This window comes from Zootoca vivipara, chromosome 3, assembly GCF_963506605.1.
Source record: "Zootoca vivipara chromosome 3, rZooViv1.1, whole genome shotgun sequence".
NCBI classification, from domain to species: Eukaryota; Metazoa; Chordata; class Lepidosauria; order Squamata; family Lacertidae; genus Zootoca; species Zootoca vivipara.
Genome location: NC_083278.1, coordinates 91,622,595 through 91,644,180, shown reverse-complemented (window position 1 = coordinate 91,644,180; position 21,586 = coordinate 91,622,595). Strand labels below are relative to the sequence as shown.

The 21,586-nt window shown below is 42.4% G+C and overlaps 1 protein-coding gene across 1 annotated transcript in view; it reads right to left on the bottom strand.

The window, feature by feature from the left end:
- The window catches only part of RAB3GAP2 (RAB3 GTPase activating non-catalytic protein subunit 2), a 53,092-nt gene extending 31,741 nt beyond the window's left edge, over positions 1–21,351 (bottom strand). Inside the window, exons 1-13 of the mRNA XM_060272992.1 lie at positions 21,184–21,351; positions 12,643–12,707; positions 12,010–12,136; positions 10,592–10,673; positions 8,778–8,825; positions 8,530–8,605; positions 7,927–8,028; positions 6,917–7,016; positions 5,753–5,851; positions 4,554–4,702; positions 2,656–2,735; positions 2,450–2,539; positions 663–802 (exon numbers count right to left, since the gene is read on the bottom strand). Coding sequence (XP_060128975.1) covers positions 663–802; positions 2,450–2,539; positions 2,656–2,735; positions 4,554–4,702; positions 5,753–5,851; positions 6,917–7,016; positions 7,927–8,028; positions 8,530–8,605; positions 8,778–8,825; positions 10,592–10,673; positions 12,010–12,136; positions 12,643–12,707; positions 21,184–21,310 — 1,285 coding nt within the window. The 5' untranslated portion in view covers positions 21,311–21,351. The remainder of the gene's footprint in view (positions 1–662; positions 803–2,449; positions 2,540–2,655; positions 2,736–4,553; positions 4,703–5,752; positions 5,852–6,916; positions 7,017–7,926; positions 8,029–8,529; positions 8,606–8,777; positions 8,826–10,591; positions 10,674–12,009; positions 12,137–12,642; positions 12,708–21,183) is intronic.
- Between the last annotated feature and the right edge of the window lie 235 nt (positions 21,352–21,586).

Genomic DNA, 21,586 nt, shown 5'->3' with positions numbered 1-21,586 from the left:
TGAAAGAAGTCATTATCAGCTAGGTTGCACATACAGGTTCTCCCTGTTGACACTTGAAACTGCAACACTGCGCTCAGTTGGATCTGCTAAGCTAAACTTTGTACAGTAGTACCTCGGTTTAAGTACACAATCGGTTCCGCAAGTCTATACTTAACCTGAAGCGTACTTAACCTGAAAGGAACTTGCTCATTGAAAGTAATGGAAAGTGGATTAATCTGTTCCAGACGGATCCGCAGAGTACTTAAACTGAAAGTACTCAAACCAAAGTGTACTTAAACCGAGGTATGAATGTATGATAAAAAATACCAGCCTTGCCAACAACTTTGGTGCATGTGCTGCTTGATCTGCTCTAACACTTCTTCCTCCTGTTATCCCTATATCATTGACACCCTTTTATGACAGCTGCCACCTGTCCCTCTTTCTGCTCCTATCCCTAGTGCTGCTGCTTTCCCTATTTCCAGTCAATCGTAGTTGCTATTGTGCACATATGTTAAGACAGGCATTCACACATCTATATGTAATAATGCGTGTGAGTATCTTCAGGGAAGCTCTGATAGGAAGATGTATGTCAAGCAGTTCACACACAAGACTTTTAAGAGATACACAGAGAAGCAATGCAAAAGCTACTCTATCATCCCAAAAGATATGTCAATATGCTGTACCTTTCCACATACGAACAGCAAGCCCTCTTGTGACATCCAAAAGAAGAACCCTTCCAAAATCATCAGTTACTGCTGCCAAAGAGTTACAAGGAGAGAGACATATCCTTTCTCCATGGCGACGAGAATCTGGAATTCCAAACCTAAAACCAAGTATGTAAAACAATCACAAAATATGGCACCCTTGATACAACAGCATATTCAAAGTTAGTAAATCACAGTCACACATCATGGTAAAGGTAAAGGGACCCCTGACCATTAGGTCCAGTCATGACCGACCTGGAGTTGCATGCTCATCTCGCGTTATTGGCCAAGGGAGCCGGCATACAGCTTCCAGGTCATGTGGCCAGCATGACAAAGCCGCTTCTAGCGAACCAGAGCAGCACATGGAAACGCCATTTACCTTCCCGCTGTAGCGGTACCTATTTATCTACTTGCACTTTGACGTGCTTTTGAACTGCTAGGTTGGCAGGAGCTGGGACCGAGCAACGGGAGCTCACCCCGTCGCGGGGATTCGAACTGGTGACCTTCTGATCGGCAAGCCCTAGGCTCAGTGGTTTAACCCACAGCACCACCCGCGTCCCACACATCATGGTAAGTCATGGCTAACTATGAACAATGAGCATGCTGGTGAATGCACCTGAATCGCTCCCATTTCACACCACCTTCCTTGAGCTGAGAACAAACCTTGGTTTACTGTGACAAGAAAATCAGAACTCATGGTCTGTTTCTCCTAAACAGATCACTAGTAAGCCAGGAAGAGAAACAAACTAAAAGTGTATGCCATGATTAAGTGATTGTTTGCGGCTCCCAGCTCAATAAAGGGCAAAGGAAACAGGAGTGATTCAGCAGCACTGTACTATTACACTGCTCATTCAGAGAAAGCCATGGTTTATGGCTTCATGACATGTGAATGCAGTTATCCCCATGCCATGCCTTAATTTCTTAATATTAGATTACCTTTAATAGTAAACCAAATCAATTCAACAAAATACAATAAATACTTTGGTTTTTGGAAGATCCTCTCAAGGTACAGCAACGTCAGGAATACAGTCTTACTGGCATCCAGAGGGGCAAGCCATGTTAGTTTATTGTAGCAAAATCACCACAGTCTTAATAGCTTATTTAAAAAATTAACAAAGTTGTTTAAGTATAGGATTGCCCAGTCCAGCAAACTGCGGCGCACACTTGCTGGGCAAACCAGGATCAAAACTGAGTGGCAAGCGCAAGGTTTGCAGGTTCAGACAAAATGTTTGCTCTTACCAGGATCACAAGGAGCGAAGTGAACCACCTGAAAGGAGCAGAGTGAGGATGTCCTCACCACTCATGCACATAATGTTCTACTATGCTTTGGCATGGTTTCTGAACCACCCCTGCATGCCTGTGTGACTTCAACCGGGGCATGAGCCTGCCAGAAGTCCTGAACACTCTCATAGAGGCCAGTACCAAGTATGAACTAGGCAACAGTCAGCCTATGGCAAGGTGGGAGGGATGCACAACATGTTAGACAGTTGGGGCAGGAGAAGAGGAGAGGCAGCTTTATTTATACACTAAGGTAGCCTTCCCAACCTGGTACACTCAATACATTTTGAACTGGCCATGCCAGCTGCGGATGATGGGAAATGAATTTCAAAACACTTGGAAAGCACTAGTTTGGAGAAGGGTGTATTAAAGTGTACTGGAATTGGAAGTTTGGGCCTTACATGTATTTAGCACATACATAAGCAATATGGACAACAGTTATGCATTTTCTCTTTAAAAAACAACAACTCAGTTCTATAAACACTTGCCTTACAGCTAAAGGAGTTGCAGGCTCAACCTTGGGTTTCTGCTTCTGCGCAGGCTCTTCTTCCTGCTTATGCTTCCACCCAAGCCAACCACTTGAAACAGGGGGGGGGGAATCAATAAAAACATTATTTCAATTTAAAGAAAACACATGCCAAAGACACAATGTTCAAACTATTGTTCATTGTAGTATTGTTTTGACTTTCATTACCTGGCAGCATTAAATAATGCAGATGTCAGCTTACTCGCAACTGCTAAAGCAACATGAGACAACAGAGGCTGTGAACTACCCTAGAGGAAAGATAAGACATATTTTTATAAACTAGCAAAGGAGTCCATTACTCCTTAGAAACTTTGCTTTTCAGGACATCATATCTACAGACAGAAAAGTGATCTTAATGTACACGTATCACCTTGAAATGTCTGCTATAAATTATTATTGGTGGGGGGGATTAAATATGAAAAATAAGCCAAAAACAGATTAAAGCAGATGTAAATTCTCCATGGGCCTGTCTAAAAAAAATGTTTTAAGCAGCCCAGCAAAGGTGCCTGCCTGGCGTCAACAGGCAGGGAGTTCCAAAGTGAAAGGGCTTCCAGATGAAAAGACTGATTTCTTACAACTGTGGATCAAGTATTTAGTGGCACCTGTCAACAGTGCTGGTTGCACAGATCAAAGCAGTCAAGTGGACATACATGGGGCAAGGTGATCCTGCAAGCAAACTGGTCCCAAGCTGCTAAGTACATCAGCATACAGTATGCCAACAGCAGCACCTTGAACTTGGCCCTGCAGGAAATCAGGAACCATTGCACATTTCTGAGCAGAGGACAGAGTCATGTCGCTCCTGCCAGCAGCCATGCTGCAGCATTCTGCACTAACTGCAGCTTCCAGATAAAATAGAAGGGAATCTCCATATAAGAGTGCACTGCAGGAATCAAACCTTGACATCACCAATGTCTGAACAACATACAGGTCCCTCTATATGCACGCTCACGATCCAAAAATTCACTTATCCATACTCAAAGAATTATTCCCAAACCTCAGTATACTCTGCAAAGTCACTTATCCAAGTATCCGTCTTCCTTACTTCCTTGTGGGATTTTTTTGTGCTGGTCAGTGGCAACAATGCCCAGGCAGAGCTCATGAAGAACGGGATGGGAGGAGCCAGAACAATCAGGGAGGTCGGACAAATCAGTTTTTTACTTTTGTCTCTCTTTTGCTGATTGGCTGCAGCAATTTCAGGGAGGAAAAATATAGAGAGAGGCAGGAAAGAGAGCAGGCAAACCCCGCATTAGAAGTGCTCCCATAGATTCTCGCTATGCTCCCACGGTCTCGCTATGCAAACGCTTGCCTAATGAATGATTTCCCTGGATCTTCAGAAAGTGGGACCTGTGTTTATTGTGACCAAGCTCTCCCAGTCCAGAACAGCCAAAAGTAGTTGTACCTGTCACTGCTGGCAAAAGGTGCTTCTAGGCACTGAGGCCATTTTCTGGCCATTTTCTTGGAAAGCAGAACCACTCACTCACAGCATCACTGCAGATGGTAGCTACAAACTGTAACACTAAACCATGGTTTGATTATACACACAGTGAGGAAGGAACATCTGGCTCATACCCTTCCCATTTTTGTTCCCACATAGCTGGCAGGATCTTTGCAACACCCAGCTCTGCTTATTAACAAGCCAGTATGGCTTGAAGTGGGCTTGCTTTGAAATTGACCATTGTTTTGTTCTAAACCACAGTTTGGTGGTTGGAGGAAGCAAGGAATGCAACTGGAGCACTGGTCCGGCTGGTCACATCATCTCCCTCACGCAGATGGTGGCCCTAACTCCATTTGAAGCACACAGGCTGAAGACTGACATGGTTCTGGTAGGGATTTCAGGGCTCTTCCCCTTCAACCTCTCATTAGGTGCAGAGACGAGGCATTTCAGCTCAAGTTTTAGAGCATACTGATCTCCAGTTTTGCTCCCCACATGAGTCTTCCCCCCACCCCCACCCCCCAATAATATCAGCAAAAGCAGACAATGAAAATATGCACAGCAGGGAACAGGAATGTCCCATCTCCCAGGCAGCCCACTGCATTTCACAATGACTAATTCATAATACACTTACCTCAAGCGCATAAAAGAAACCCGTGAAAGGATTTGACCCTACAGTGATGTACTGAGACATAGCAGGAGGGTTATTCTTTATGGCTGCATTAAATCCACCAATATTGGAGGCAGTCTTCATCTGGTCAAAAGGCGAAAGAGTCATGATACCTATTTTGGATTTTTTTTTAAAAAAAAGGAAACAAATTTTAGAAATGCATGTCTCCAAATTTCTAAAAGCCCTACATGAACTCGGGCCCAAATATTATCACAAGTTTAGAAAAACAAGCCTGTCGTTTCCTGAAAGCTCCAAGAAGATTTAACAACAGACACTACTTAGGCTCTATTAAAAATATGCAGGCCTGAGGCATACTGAGGCAAAGGTTTTATTGGCAATAAACTTAATACGGCGCACAAAAAGAAATCTAACGATCTTGAATATTTTCAATATTCATGAATATTTCATGAGCTCTGGGACTGCAGGAATAACCCTTCATGGTTGAGTGTGAAGACTTGTCAGTTACCTTACCCTTTAAGACCCTTGAGTGACAAGTGTAGACAGTGGCTGCCTCTCAAGATGGGGTTGGGGCCAGGAAGAAAGTAGCAGCTGCGTCCTTCTGCTGACGCTGGGATCCAAAAACTTGAGCTATTGATATAGTAAACTAACTAAGAAACTGAAGACAACCAGAAATGATACTGTCCTATTTGTGTAGTGTATGAACTAAGAAACCAAAGAGAAGTGGAAATAATATAGACCCATTTATTTCGTATAATTTATGCACTGCTTGATAGTGTCAAAAAAAAGAACCTCTAAGGAGTTTTTAATAAATTCAAACTTGCATCAGTTTTCTAAGCATCCAGGTAGGCTTGTCTGAACAAGAATGTTTTCAGTAGGTGATGGAAAAGGGTACAGTGAAGGCAGCTGCCTGGAGTCAATCGGCAGGGAGTTCCACAGTGTAGCTGCTGCCACACCAGAAGATCTGAGTTCTTACAAATGCGGAATGTGTATTATGTGGCACTGGTTTTCACATAGTGTATTAACTAAGAAACCAAAGAGAACTAGAAAAACGGTAAGGATTACCAAGGCAGCTTACATGAAGTGTTTTTAAATCCTCTACACTGTTGCTATATACATGCTTTTTATGATTGACTGTATAAGCTGCTGCATCCATTCAGCGACAGTTCTATTCATTTAATAGAGTGAGCCAATGTAATACTTACCAACACTAACATGATCAACTATAGTATCCACATCCTGCAGACCCCATTTCTTATAGGCTAAAGGTGGTGGCTGAACGTTCTCATTGCCTGAAGCTGCAGCTGTCCATTTTTTATCAGACAGGGAGAAAGAGAGAGAGCAGATAACTATTGGCTAGAATAAAGTTATGGTACACTGACCAGCACACAGTAATGATAAATGTATGTGCTGCTGAACTGAACTGACAGTTTAAAAGGTTCAGTCACATTTAATTGTTCCCTTACTTAATGTAAAGCAAAATTTAATGGAGAAATTGTATCGTGCATCATATTGCCAAGTCTAAGTTTAATTGAAAGACAGAATCAAGACTGCAATTTTATATGCACTTACATGAGTGTAAGTCATGCTTATTTCGGGTTAGATATGCATGGGATTGTGTTGTAAGTTATTGCTTATAGCCAGTATAGTACAGGACATTTAGAAGTTAGTGATCTATATTTAATTCGCTAATCAACCAGTAAACTCTGTAGGTAGCATTTAGCAAGCCACAAGTTTTTTTGCAAGAACAGTCATATACCAAGTCCTTGGAACAGATTTTTTTTTGGGGGGGGGGAAGAGAGACTAAATAACATTAGAGTGATTAAAGCTTCTTCTTCTTTACACAATACAACATTCAAAAGGCAAGCGGTTCACTTTGGCGCATGAGGCAAAAGTAAAATGTACCACCAAACCTATACCAAGTTCTCAATGAAACAAGAATATGTGTTGCCAGGTTGCCAGCAATAACAGGCTCACATCTGATACAAACTATACCAGTCATTAGAGTTCCAAAATTCAGAGAGTACTCAAAGTTACAAGTAGCCAGCAGGACAATAAAATTATGAAGATATCTAACATTTTACTCAAGTGGGACTGCTTTGGAGTCTTGACGCTGTCAGATTTCCAGAAAGGAAAACTTTCCAAAGTGGGTGATATCCATTGGTAGTCATATGCAGAACAGAGCCACGGAAATAAATTGGTAAATTCATTGATTTCAGTTGTCTACTCCGAGCATGGCTAATGCTGGATATCGCCCAATGCTTTGTAACATCCCTGTATGTATTGCCAAACAATAAAATGTTTAATACACTTTTGCCACCGGAAGGCACGCTAAAATGGGTCAAATTCTCCCACATGCCTGGACCTACCTCTTGCTACTTGGTTTCGACAAGCACGGAGGGACTGAAATAGGCTGAAACCATCAATTGTCACAACTGCTGCAGGATAAAGGATGCTCAGTTCCTCGTTCTGAAGAAAAAGAAGATCATTGCCTTGTTGTAGCAAAATGAATTAATGTGCTATCCTGTTTGGCTTATTTCACTTTTAAGCAAACACCAGTGTTCATTCAGACTATAGCACCAGGATCTGAACCCTGCTCGTCCAGCGGTAGAGCAGAAAAGAAGTGCGGAAAATAAGACACAACTGATGCAGGCTCATTGCCCAGCACTTTATAAAGACAAATGGGGCAGTCTAGGTTGTCACTTAGTGCAGTTTGGCACAGCTCCACTTCACCAGCCTTGACACCTCAACAACAAATGCAACAGTATAAGATCAACATCTGCAGGGAAAGCTCATAGCCTAGCATTTGTAACCAGATTCAAAACATGATCTCAAACCCTGGGTTGAAAGCACATCATGGTTAGCCTAAACTAGGGACGGTTAACTTTTTTGAGGGCTCCATTGACCTACGCGCTGGCTCCAGTGGCTGCACAAAAAAGTGGGTGTAAATGTTTTATTTTTAAAAAATGGCATGTGGTGGGCACAAGATCCTTTTGACATCATGGCATTACAGAAAACCAAAGGAACAGTTTTTGGTTTAATGACAAATTTTGGGGGACATACGTGGTTCAATGGCTGCAGGTTCGTCAACCCTGTCCTAAACCATGATTAATAGTGAAAAACGCAATGATGAGCCATGATGAGGCAAAGCAGGGAAGGCAAATCTACACAATAAGAAAGGGGTAGTGAGGACCCACTCAAGCCAGCAAGCCCAATTCAAATCCTTTAACCATAGTTATGGATTGTTGCCTGCATAGCCCCAATAAATTTAATTCCCGCGACACATTCAAAAAAAAAGCTTCAGCTCTGAACGATTAACCGTTGAAAACCGTATCATACTCTGTAATTATTTCACTTTCTTATATATCTGCCATCATACCTGCTCTGTAACTCCAGGGTGCCGTGGAATCTCATAAGTTCGGCATTTAAGCTGCATAACAGGGTCTTCATTCAAAAGCTGTGCCAGCAGAAGCACTCCATTCTAAAAAGTGAGAACAACAAAGCTGAAAGAGTATTCAGTATATTACTGGTAAGATGGGGCTACAAGTCACAAAACCTCAAAGGTCACCTCACACATTACGTGTTTTTCCAGCACTACAGTCGTAAACTTCGGGATACGTAAGCGGCAAACCCAGAAGTATATTTCTGGGGTTTTGCGGCGCGCGCATGCGCAGAAGCGGTCCCTCCAATTGCAGAAACCTTGGGATCCGACCGAAGCTCCAGAACAGATCCCGTCTGCAACCGGAGGTACCACTGCATAGGAACCTTAATATAGTTTTGAAGCACGGTGCCAGTTATGTTGGGGGTTTGTCATAAATACACTTGCATAAGGAAGAAGCTAAGAAACGGCTGTCTTCTTGGGGCATTCATATCGAAAATATCATACGCGCCGTACTTCAGCATTGTTAATTCTACACAAGAAAACCATGGTACGTGACAAAGCCCTCAGCAGGCAGGCAAACCATGGTGACAAGTGACAAACCTCTGTGTAGAAGCGAACGTAGCCAGAGGTGAAGCCCACAACAATACAGTTCCAGTCAGGTCGTCCTGTGGAGCTCCTGTCTCAAAGAAAATGAAAGGAATCATGTCAAGTCTTACTCTGAATTGATGAAATTACCATGGGTGCATCTAAAGGCAGCACCAGGCTTTGTAAAGGAGGTCTAGCTGTGTGTGTGTGTGTGTGTGTGTGTGTGTGTGTGTGTGTGTGTGTTTTTAAAAGCATTTTCTTACCTCTTTTGACTTGCCAGTGGAATGCACAGTACACTGCTCACACATTCACTGGAGGAAAAATACAGCAGTATTAAGCACTCTGCCACGAAGAGAACTGTCAGCATTAATAACATTACAAAACAGAGTGGGATTCATCCAACAAACCCTGTCAACAGAAGCCCTGAGCAACAGAGTTTCCTCCCCATACGCCTGCTGCAATTGGTCAACAGAGCAGAGGGAATGTTCGATACAGGCCCTCTTTCACACAAGCCAGCTATACTGAGGCAACCACCACATAACTGCACACCCAGTAAAGATGGATTTATGGCACAAGCCATTTGTTTGCATATTCTGTGCTCATGTTTTCCTCCAACTACGCAGTCTAGATTTGTTTAGGCTTTTTCCTGCTCGTGCCTAACAAGGCCATGGACATTTCATGTTAATTATCCCAGAATAAGAGAACGTGAACCACTGCACATCATCACGGGGATGTCACATGTCTAAATCCAGCATCTTTGTAGCGCCACCACTACCCCCTCCTTTTCCTACCTCCACTTCACAACACCACTCAGTTGTCTAACTGGAATAGAGAGCTTCACAGATTCACCTAGAGAAGCTACACCTAAAACAGTGAAGAGACGACGAAGCCTGCAGTCTAAGAACTCCCCAAAATATACAAGCAATTAAATCAAACAGGCAGATTTTAAATTCAAAAGCATGTTTTAATCACTTATCTGCAGCACATCAATTAACTGATTAAGGTCTGCTGTTCTAATTAATGGTGATTTAATAGCATCCTTGCGCCTGTCTAAAAAACAAAGGTGCTGCCCTTTAAAGCTTTTGGCAGCTTATGATGCATAGCAATTTTAATAGCTGTTTTCTTCTTCTAGGTCAGTGTTTCTCAACCTTTTTTGGGCCACAGCACACTTGTTCCGTGAAAAAAATCACGAGGCACACCACCATTAAAAAAGTTTAAAAAATTAACTCTGTGCCGCCCTATATTATAATTATGACTGTAAGAAACACTTGCCAAATATTGCTTTCCGGCAGGTCAGCAATTTGCATTGGCAGCCGCCAGGCTCGTTTGCACTGAGCTTTGGGAAAGAGGAGGAGAAATATTGCTTTCCGGCGGGTCAGTTTTTGTTATTGGCGGCCGCCAGGCACATGACAAGGCAAATCGCCCTTCTCGTCGCCGCACGTCGCGGCACACCAGCCAGCGTCTCGCGGCACACTAGTGTGCCGCGGAACAGCGGTTGAGAAACGCTGTTCTAGGTATCTTATTTGCTATATGGAATCATTGTGCTCAACCAGTAGCTCCCTTCCTCCACCCACTTTCCCATTCTCATACATGAATAGAAGGAATTTTCTCCACTAGAGAGAATGAGAACAAGACATGTGTGGGTGCTTCTTGGAGGAGGGCTAGATCTCAGTGGTAGAGTCTCCTTCCTGCATTGCATGCAGACAGTCCTGGGTTCAACCCTGGGTATGGCTGAGAAAAAAATCCTGTGTGAAACCCTGGAGAGCTGCTGCCAGGTAGCGCAGGCCAGCCTTCCCCAACCTGGTGCCCTCCAGGTGTTTCGAGTAACTCCCAACTGGCCAGCTTCAGCAATGAGCAGGCATGATGAAAGTTCTAGTTCAAATCACCTGAAGGGCACCAGGCTGGGGGAACTGGCTTGGACGTAATGAACTACATGGACCAATGATCTGACTCAACACAAGGGAGACTTGTATGTACATTCCTTTGGATCACCTCTTATGTATAAGTTTTGACAGAGCAGTAAAAAAAATAATCAGTGACGTTTTCATTCACAACATATTCTAGATCCCATGCCTACCCTTCTTCAACATTCAAAGAGCCACTCCAGCCAACAGCAAACTGCATTTCTTCTTTCCCTTTTTCACTGTGCTTCCATTTTGCTGGGAAGCGGGGGAGAGAAAAGTGGATAAAGTGTTATACTTTAAGGTAACACAGTTAAATAAAAAGGTGATGTTTTTCTTGGGTATCACCCATAAAAATAAAGGTTTCAGCTTCCAGGCATTTAACTATTTTTCTTTTCTTCTGCACCACAAAGATTTTGCCTTGTAAAATCTATTTCCCTGGACTTCCTTCCATAATAATTCTATATGCACTTACTTGGGAACAGCATAACACTCTAATACTTCTTTTAATGCATAAGCCAAAATGGGGAGATACATTCTTTAGCAACCATCTGATTCTTATTGCATCTAAAGTCAGATCATAGCTTTGTTAGAAACTACAGTGGTACCTCAGTTTAAGAACAGCCCTGTTTACGAACTATTTGGTTTATGAACTCTGCAAAACCGGAAGTAAGTGTCCTGGTTTGCAAACTTTAACTCGGTCTAAGAAAGGAATCCGAATGGTGGAAGGGCACCGGCGGCAGGTGGCCTCATTAGGGAAAGCGCACTTTGGTTTGAGAACGGTTTCGGTTTAAGAACGGATTAAGTTCGTAAAACGAGGTACAAATGTATAGCAAATGGAAGAGGTTGTTCTGTTCATACAAGGAACTCAAAACCAGGGGAGATTTTCATTGGAAGAAGGGGTGGGAGGCTAATTCTCCCTGTGTTCTACATACCACCTCCCCCACCATTGTATGTAGTTCCCTCAATCCTCCTTTTTTGGTGGCACCTACAAGGAGCCGCAAGAATAAGATAAAATTGCCTCTTCTCCTTCATGCAATCGGAGCATCCCTTGAGTGAAGTTCCACTCAAAATTCAGGTTTATCAATCTGTATCAATAAAAGGTGGGGGAGAACGTGAAGAATAAGTATTGCTAATATGTGCTTTTGCAGAAGCAATGTTATTTGCTGCAATTGTCCCTTAGTGACAGGACCACAGCAATTGTAGAACAGTATCTTGCTCCTAACAGCTTTCTTGTTGAATAAGGAAAATCCGGTGACTACCATTCATTGTGCTTAGATCAAGCCCCATGACTCTGCTTTATCATCTGCTGCACTTTGTAATGAAAAACAAGCTTCCTTTCTACCTCCTCCCTCCCAAACCCGTTTTCCTTTAGTGCCATGCCTTGTAGATTGCAAGCCTGAGGGCAGGGGCTGCCATATTATTGATCTTTGCAAGCTGCTGCAGGAGCCTTTTTTAGCTGAAGAGTGGGGTAAATACACTTTAAATAAACTGAACAGAAATGGGAACAAATTAAAAGTCTGTGAATCTGAAACCTGCTATTGATCACCAGGATACAATCAAAGGAATACAAACTGCATACAAGCATACTTACGCACAAAAAACACAGCTTTCTGCTCACGAGCTATTGCCATGAGATCATTTGTTGGCGACAAGGATAAGACACAGTCCTGAAGCCAGGAATTTGCCTGAGTCTTAGAAGTTGATTCTTCCTCCTCCTCCTGTGTACAGTGATTTTTAAAGCTATTAATTTTGTGGGGAACATATATAGTGTTATAAAGAAACATATATGTCCACACTCACAAACACAAAAGATAGCAGCATTTAGGGGAAATGTAAATAAGCCTATTTCCATGTACAGTAATTGCAAATTTCGTAGGACAGTGAGAGCATTTGATTTTTCTTTCCACTGTGCAATGGCTCTCAAAGTAAGAGCTATTTTCATTTTGCTGACTGTAGTTAAATTTCTTAGCAACTTTAAGGTAACATTTGTGCAAAGGCATGTTATAAATATTTGAATAAAATAAAATAGGATGTACTCATAACAGGAAGAAACACTGTATGATCATCAACCTGTAAGTTGGATGTGTGAATTGAACCTTAAAAGTTTAATTACTGAAAACAGTTAACAGAGTTACTCAATGGATTATTCATATTATTCCAAGGAACAAAGAATGCACATCTACAGAAGGCATAATTAGTAATGAAAGCAAACAGAGAGGCTTACAGGTCCTTGCGTTTCTGCTTCATCCCACGCTCCCCAACCATCTTCTTCCCAGTTTGCTGGTTTACCTAATATTGGAAAATTCTAGCTTAGTTTCAAAATCATAACCATGGTCCATATATCACTTTTCGATGCCGAGAAAAGCATTTGATTAACTATTAATTTTAAATATAGAAATAACCGTAAGGGGGTTTATAAAGCAATACCCATAACAGCCTTCCAAGGAAAAAGACTGCATGCAAATTAAGCCATCTCTGCAGACAACTCAGAGGCAGAAGGTGCAGAGTCTAAATACCTGACCAGGGAGAGAAGTCTGAGCCAGCGATCACTGGGCTCACAGACCTACACAACTTGCCTCACATCAAATCAAATGCAACATGACTGGTATTTGTCAATTAACTGTTTTGTAGAAACAAGCAGGCAACAAAAACAGGATGTGGGGATTACACGAGGAAATTGTGCTGGCATGTGTGGGAATGACTGAGATCTGGTGCTGGCAAGCCACACCGATCTTCAAGAGTATGGGCATTAGCGCGGCAAACTGGCTAATGTCAGAATGGGAAACACGTGAAGAAGGACAGGTCAGAGGCTCAGGTCAGCAGGGCAACAGGTCACAACAGAGCTAGAAGGATCTAGGGGGATCTGGATGGAACTGGATGAATCAGGACAAACCAGATGGGTCAAGCCAAGGAGGGTAACACAATGGGAACGAGGAGGGGGTGTTTACAGAGTGACATGTGCTTGGAGCATGGACAGAGGGCATGGCAAAACACGTGGGCTATGGAGGATGTCTTAGGGAGTGAACGGTTGTGACGTTACAGGAAACATCACCTTGTATGGGACTGCACTGCTGTAATTGGCTAGAAGTTACACTGTCGTTGTAATGATTAACTGTCATCCTGAGCTTTCAATAAAAGGAAGCGCTCGAGCTCTGCTCTTGGTCGCCTTCCCATTGAGTTCAACCTGCCTCGAGTCGTGTCGTCTTTGCCCCTACAACATCAGGATATCAATCAAACCCCTTCTTCATCGAACATGTCTGGTGAGATGCCTTCAACTTGCTCATTCCCGGGTTTTGCAAGTCCACTCCAGAATCCATGCTGCCTTCCGTATAAGCTCTGTTATAAGTCACAACCCACATACCCGGTATTTCCCCTTTCTAGAAACAGGTTGATCATCTCACAGAAGCAGTGTAAGATCTTTGGTCTAGCATAGCTCAGTAAAACAGGTCCTGTATTTTGATACACCTGTCAAGGAACAGGAGCACTTTGCTGTGGTCCCTGACATTACCATGAAAATCAAACGACACAGAAGAAATACACATTTATTTGTAGTTTCTATTACATAATTAAGAAGCTGGGTGTTTCACAACTTAAACTGAAAAGCCACAGAATCTACTGTTTTTGGCCACCAATTGACTAAGCAATACTAGAACATAACACTCAGATTTCAACATTTGCTGAGATCACTGTATATTTTTCTTTCTGCCAATTTTGTTCAGCATAGCTGCTAGGGCTACAAAGAGCATCGAAATCAAGCCGGCTAGACCACAGTAACTATTCTGCCCCATTCCGAAGTATTATGATCAGGTATATAGATTCATATTGAATCAATTCTACTCATGGAAAGATGGCATTAGAATACCAAAGGCAAAATGTCTAAGCAGGACTGCTTTTAATTAGAAGTTTATTACTGCCAGCACTGATATACACCATTCTGGAAGTAACCACTGCTGCTAACACCATTACCCACACACAGCTATTTATAAAAACTCCCACGGAAAAGCAATTTATTGAACTGAAAAGGTCTCCACATAGTCTGAAGAAGTGAGTCACTCGACCTTTGTGCATAACCACCAGAATAAATCATTTCCACCTCCGATTCAAATTTAGAAATATTCGAGTTTGTGCAGTTAATAAAGCAAAGCTAGAAATCCCTATGGCATACATATTTCACTCTGCCATAGGGAGAAACTGAATGAAAAGCACAGAAGGGAGCTCATCCTATGCAAAGTTAAGCCAGTAATTGTTAGAAAACAACTATGCAATACTCTGTTCTAGACATTCTGAAGCTTTCTAGAAGAGGCATGTTCACCATTATATCTGTAAAATGAAAATGAAAATGCCATTAATTTTGTAATGTTCCTAAATAAATAATCAGTGTATTGCTATTAAAAAGAAGCAATTACCAAAAAGCCACAAGTGATCCACTTGGGGGGGGTATTGGTTTGTTGTGTTCTTGTTTTTATTATGTATTTTGTGTTTTTAACTTAAAAAGAAGCAATTACCAAAAAGCCACAAGTGATCCACTTTGGGGGGGGGGGGTATTGGTTTGTTGTGTTCTTGTTTTTATTATGTATTTTGTGTTTTTAACTTATATTTTTATGCTGTGAACCGCCCTGAGACCTTCAGATGAATAAATAAAAATGATCAGTGTTCAAGCCTACCAGACCCACCTTTAACCCAAACAACCACTTATTTCTGACCTTTTATCTGTACAGTGGAACCTCGGTTTATGAACACCTCAGTTTATGAATTTTCGGTTTACGAACGCCGTGGACCCATCTGGAACGGATTAATTCACTTTCCATTATTTTCAATGGGAAAGTTCGCTTCAGTTTATGAACGCTTCAGTTTATGAACAGACTTCCGGAACCAATTACACCCATGCTTCGGGTTAAGTACGCTTCAGGTTGAGTACTCCGCGGACCCGTCTGGAACGGATTAATCCACTTTCCATTACTTTCAATGGGAAAGTTCGCTTCAGTTTATGAACGCTTCAGTTCCAATTGTGTTCATAAAACGAGGTACCACTGTATAGTGGAAGTTCTGTCACTGCAGTATGACCCAGTAGAGCAGGAGTGTCCAAACTTTTCTCAAAGAGGGCCAGATTTGATGAAGTGAACATGCGTGAGGGCCGACCAAAGTTATTGACCTTTTTTTAGGATTGAAGTTGTTGGCCTTCCTTTAGGATTTTACCCCTGAAAATAAACTGCCGACTGGCGGGCCAGATTAGGCCCCTGGGCCAGACTTTGGACATGCCTGCAGTAGAGAGTAACAACCTACTAGCTGTACCAGATGATATTTATGGGTGAATCCCTTTGGTGCCCTTGCGCTCAGCTCAGGGAAGGCCTTTTGACCCAGTGGATGCTTCCACAGATAGAAGAGGGGAGGACATGTCTGCCAATTCCCCTTTCCTTCCTGCCCCAGCACCAAAGAGTGGCTCCAGAGAGTTGAGGAACCCTCTGAAACAGAACAGATGTCAAGAGGGCACAGCTGGAGGGAGAAGGGTGAACAAGAACACTTTCCTCCTACTACATTAGCAGAAGTGTCTTCTGAATCAGAAATACTTTCTGTGAATGCAAGGCACCAACTGGATTCCACCCTATGGTTTTATTTTAAATCAATACAAATTCAATAAATCCACCGTTAATTAACTCACTGTGGTAGCCAATTGGGTCACCTAAACTCCACCAAAATAAAGAGAATAACAACGGAAGTTAAATTTAAACAGGCCCTTATTCTTAAGCACTGCTTTTTAAAAACGCAGTATTTGGAAAAATCCAATTACACAAATTATCCCGGGTGTAATCTTAACTGGGGTGATTTTCTGTGGCATCATGACACTAATAGCCTCTTAGCGATACAGCCAAGTTTTTATTAAAATTAGCACGGAGTCTGCTGCATAATGAGAAATATTAAACAGTTAATTTAATAGCTTGGTTGCTTTTATTATGTTGGTGTCTCTTTATTAACAGCTCTAACTCTTATGACAGGTCAAACTGAAAATTTTAAGCACATACTCACATCATAAGCTATTCCTGACAACTCTCTTCCTCAGTATAAACCTTCCCCAAGCCATTCCAACTTCTGAACTTTCTCTGCCAGTTAAGTCCACCACAACTCCTCACCTGGAAATAGTTACCGACTTGTCCATGGCAAGAAACAATTACCTTTACTTGACCAGGCAGGAAAGCCTTCAATTTTCCTTCTAGGCTACAGGTCACTTACACCAATATGCAAGTTTATTGGAGCATATATATATATATATATTTACACACACACACACACACACACACACACACACACACACACATATATATATATATATATATATATATATATATATATATAAGATTTCTTGAATTACAAAGGTGTGTGCAGTGTCTCTCATATTTTAACATGTATAATTTTTGCAAATCAGTTTCATTTGGTAAGACACTAAGAAGAAAGAGGGAAAACGAGGTAGATAAGGGATGGGAGGGGGAGGGGGTGAGAGTAGGTGACGATGGGTTATTGGAACTTTTCAAATCAAGGCTCATGCTTGTCGCAAATGCAAGAAAATGCAAAAAATTAGTTCAGGTTCAATCCCTGGGTACAAGACACTGCTCAGAAGAGCATAGTCACATCAGAAAGCAGGAGAATCCTATGCATGGAACTATGGTTGTGTTTAGAATTGAAGCTTATCAGTGCTATTCTAAGCATGAAAGTCACACTCCCAGGTGAGATCTGTTTGGGATTGTATTGTCAGTCATATTAGCAATTATCTACAGCTCAAGGTACATAAATTTCATTTTTAATAGTTCAGAATGAATGGGGGGGTTAGTTATTCAATTTATATACCACGCTAAACCCTCAGGTTTCAGGGCGAATCACAGAATAAAATCACAATATAAAAACACTAAATACATAATCACAATAGAAACAAAAACAACCAAATAACACACCCCGCCACAACACATTTTAAAGGGCATGTATACGCTTCCCTGTCAAAGCCAACAAAAGATCAGCAATAACCCTAAATATTTTGTTGTTGTTGTTGATGATGATTAGATTTAAACACCACCCTTCATCAAACGATCTCAGGGAGGTTCATGAGATAAATGCAGAGTAAATAATCTGGAGTAACCACAGATCAGGTTCCAAAGCTCTTATTTATAAGCTCTTTATAACATTTCACTGGCATCCTATATTTTAGATGTACAAAGTTAACAAATTATGAAGGATAATGTAGATTAAGCACAACATTGTCAGGAAATCTTAATTATCCTGTCTTGCCAACACCCCAAAATTTAGGGGCATTCTTGCAGACCTCTTCTGGCACAAGGAAGCCACACTGTAAAAGCTAATGATAACTCTTCCAGGGCTTTGATTTCCTGCATAGCAGGGGGTTGGACTAGATGACCCTCGTGCTCCCTTCCAACTCTACAATTCAGTGGTTCTATGATTCTATGACATACAAATAATATGGAAAATTAATTGTGGTTCTATTGTTCACAATCATTTCTCAGGGCCAACGCTGCTTTTCACTAAAGAGAAGTATTATTTCTACTGCACAGGGTACCAAATTCAAAACATGCCCTGTAAATTACACCTATGGCTCACATTAATAGGACAAATAGTTTATGCAACACAGTTAATGGAACACATGAAAATACTGTGTCACCTGTTGTCTTATTCCAAAAAGGTATGACAGTTAAGAATATAATTTTCTGGCTGCATTTCTAACACAGATGCCATACAATTTAGTGAAAACTTTCCCAAGTTGTGTACACTCAGGAGATGCTATGTAAGGTCATTTTTGCTCAGGAGCTACCTTAAAGAATGGCACTTCCAGGTCTCCTCTGAAAACCACAAGAAATAAGCACAGAGTAGGTCTGCTGAGTTCTCAATATCTTGTGGGAGGAGGTGGACAGCAACAATGAGAATATATTTTGGCTACTCTGTACGTTCGTTCATGAAAATCCTCACGCCTACAGGACAGATATTTTTATTCAGCACATAGCTGAATCAATGGATTCAATCAGAAGGCTATTACACTGACAGCGCATACAAGTGACAAGATGATAAGGAACTGTTTGGACAGTTAAGCCCAAACTTCAGTGACATACTCAGTAATTTTGAGTTTTTGTTGTAAAACAATTTATCTTTTTTACAGCCATGATGAAAGGCAAAGTGTCTTTCAAGAAAAGTCAATTGCCACAAGGGTTAACAAAATGCTTAGGTTCTATTTACAAACAAGCAGTACAGTGTATTAATTTTGTTAAACAAACAGAATTACATCAGATCTTCACTAAAACTTCACTCCTTTCGAGGAAAGAACAATTGTCTTATTATAGTTATGTTTTTATAAACAGACATTTACAGTAACTTCAGGTTGTAAATGGGTGCACACAATTAAATGCTCAGCATTCAGAGAAATAATATGTCAAAAAGAAGCTAGGAGCACTCATAGAATCGTAGAGTTGGAAGAGACCACAAGGGCCATCCAGTCCAACCCCCTGCTGAGCAGGAAACACCATCAAAGCATTCTTGACATATGCCTGTCAAGCCTCTGCTTAAAGACCTCCAAAGGAGGAGACTCCACCACACTCCTTGGTAGCAAATTCCACTGCCGAACAGCTCTTACTGTCAGGAAGTTCTTTCTAATGTTTAGGTGGAATCTTCTTTCTTGTAGTTGAATCCATTGCTCCGTGTCCGCTTCTCTTCCCCCAACATCTAGTTTTCTATGTACAGTAAAGCTACAATCCTAAAACACACATTAGCAAGAAACAGCCTCACTGAATTCAGCAGGACTTTCTTCCAAGTAGGCATGCATAGACTGTACCATTTTGTTTTGTTTATTGCAAAGAGTAAGATTGTGTCCTGTGAGCCCTCTGAATCTGAAACAGACACGTTTTGCTAGATCTTCTGCTATTTGTACCAATATAACTGCTTTCCTGCACTAATATTCTGCAATAATTTTTTTATAAAAAAAACCCTCATGAAAGGAACATTGAAACATAAGGTCCAAGTTAGGTACATGGAATATAATGCAAGCAAACATAACATATCCGTTCAGCATTTGGCCTTCACAGGATAAGCAGGCAACATCCTTTTTGATAATCACAAATGAAGGCAAGTTACACCTGGGCTAGTTTGTTCAGAAAACTTATGACATTATTAGCAGAATCCAGCAGCAATCCCCAAATCACCCAGAAGTTACATGGATAAACCACTCTGCCATAACTTTTACTTTGGCTCAGAGTTATGAACCACTACCACCACACCCAAAAAGTCAATCCAACTAGTGAATCGTCACTCAATGTTCAGTCCATGGCCAATGGACAGTAAGTCAGTAAGACCACAGAGCAAAGGATCCCACCTAGTCCCCTCTGTAGAAAGAGACAGAGTACAGGTAACACACACGTTACTTATGGCACTGTTATAAGAATTTTGAGGTCATATATATATATAATAATTGTTCATAAAACATGTACATGAATGTACAGAAACATGTCTGAAGCAGCACAGGAAAACAGGCCTGACTGACACCATTTTGACTCTCTCTGACCAGGTGTTCCTCTGCAAGGAAGAAGTGGGGTGAGGGGAACCTTCTCATTGTCTCAGGAATTAAAGTGATAACCCTGGCATCCTGATACCTGACTGCCAGACAAAAGGGTGTGATTAACTTGGCTGGGAAACAGGGAAATGTAAATATCTCTCAATTTTGTTGATTAGGTTTTGGGGGCAGGGGGCAGGGTCCAGGATGCTCAGATTACTGCCACCAGACCTCCCCTTTCATGATGTACCTATGATGAATCTAGGGAGAGGGGTCTTGGGCTACACCCCTTCTGTGACATATGGATGATGCTTCTGGGGGGTGGGCTGAAACCAATTTCAAATCTCTTTTTAAGGACAAGACATCTTTGTTTGGGGTTCCTTCCTTGTTCTCCTGTGTGAGAGGAAGGACCCTGTTGCAACAGCAAAAATAAAAGTGCCTTGCTTCGCACGTCCTGGTTTGGTCTCTGTTATTTGGTGGGCAGGAGACGCTTAAACTTTGTCTGCTTGCCAGGATACCTGGACTCTTCCTGGGTCGAGGATCCACTTAATTCTAGGGCCGTGTAGCTCTGCAAAATTTTTATAACAGCACTCACAGGTGCCACAAGTCAGCCTTGTAAATAAGTTGGTACAAAAAAAAAAGTTACTTGCCTGCAAAGTAATATTACTTGTGTACCAGTGGCTGGCACAAGAGGAGAAATAACTCCTCTCCTGCAGCAGCCTGCTGTATTTCTATGCTAGGAACAGTGGAGAGACAAGAGCATCACTCCTTCCCTGAACTACTCCACTTGCCTTCGGCTACTAGGCTAGTGTGTAAATGCAAGGCTCCCATAAACAGTCCACCTGTCATTCCCTTCTCACAAACACACACAGAGCAGAGAAACATGAAGCTGTACGGCCACCAGGATCTGCAAGCAGAAGGCTTTTAATTAGCATCGGAAGGAGCTCTACTTAAAGGAATCTACTTCTAAGGAAACGTCACAGAAGGATCTGGGTCCCTGGGCCTTACCCAGAAGAGAAAAGAAAAAAGAAAAAACTGAGTGGTGAAAGGTGCCTTGGGCATAGGGCGACGACCTCTCCCCTCCGCCATCCTCTGCCTTTTGGGTGTCCCATCCTCCAATAATGGAAAAGTTGAGCGATGACAGACAGGATGACAACAGGCAGCTGCAGCACTGGTAGAGCTGCTGAAGTGCATTCTTTACAACACCCTCTCGCTCTCCTCACTCACCTCCGCCGCTTTCCTTGGCGCCCCCCGCTCCACCACCGACGCCCCCCTGACGAAGGTGCGAACACAGGAAATCCCGCGCCGACTCCAGGTCCTGGAAGCTGCAGAAAGGCACGAGCGCGCAGGCCATGTTGGCGCCAAGCGGGCTCTCCCCCCCCCCCCCTCTTCCCGCGACCACCCTTTTCTCTAAACGCGACAGCCGCCCCCGCCCCCCTGCGCCCGGCCTGAGCTGGCTAGCGAGCTCGGCAGCCAACACAACCCGGAAGCCGTCGGTGCCTCAGCCTGCAGTTCCGCGCACGCGCACCAGGGAGGGCAAGGAAAGGGAGGAGAGCTGAACCTTGAATGACGGCTGTGGGATCACGTGGCTCTGAGTAAGAGGAGGCGACGGGGCGGAGAATCCCGGCCT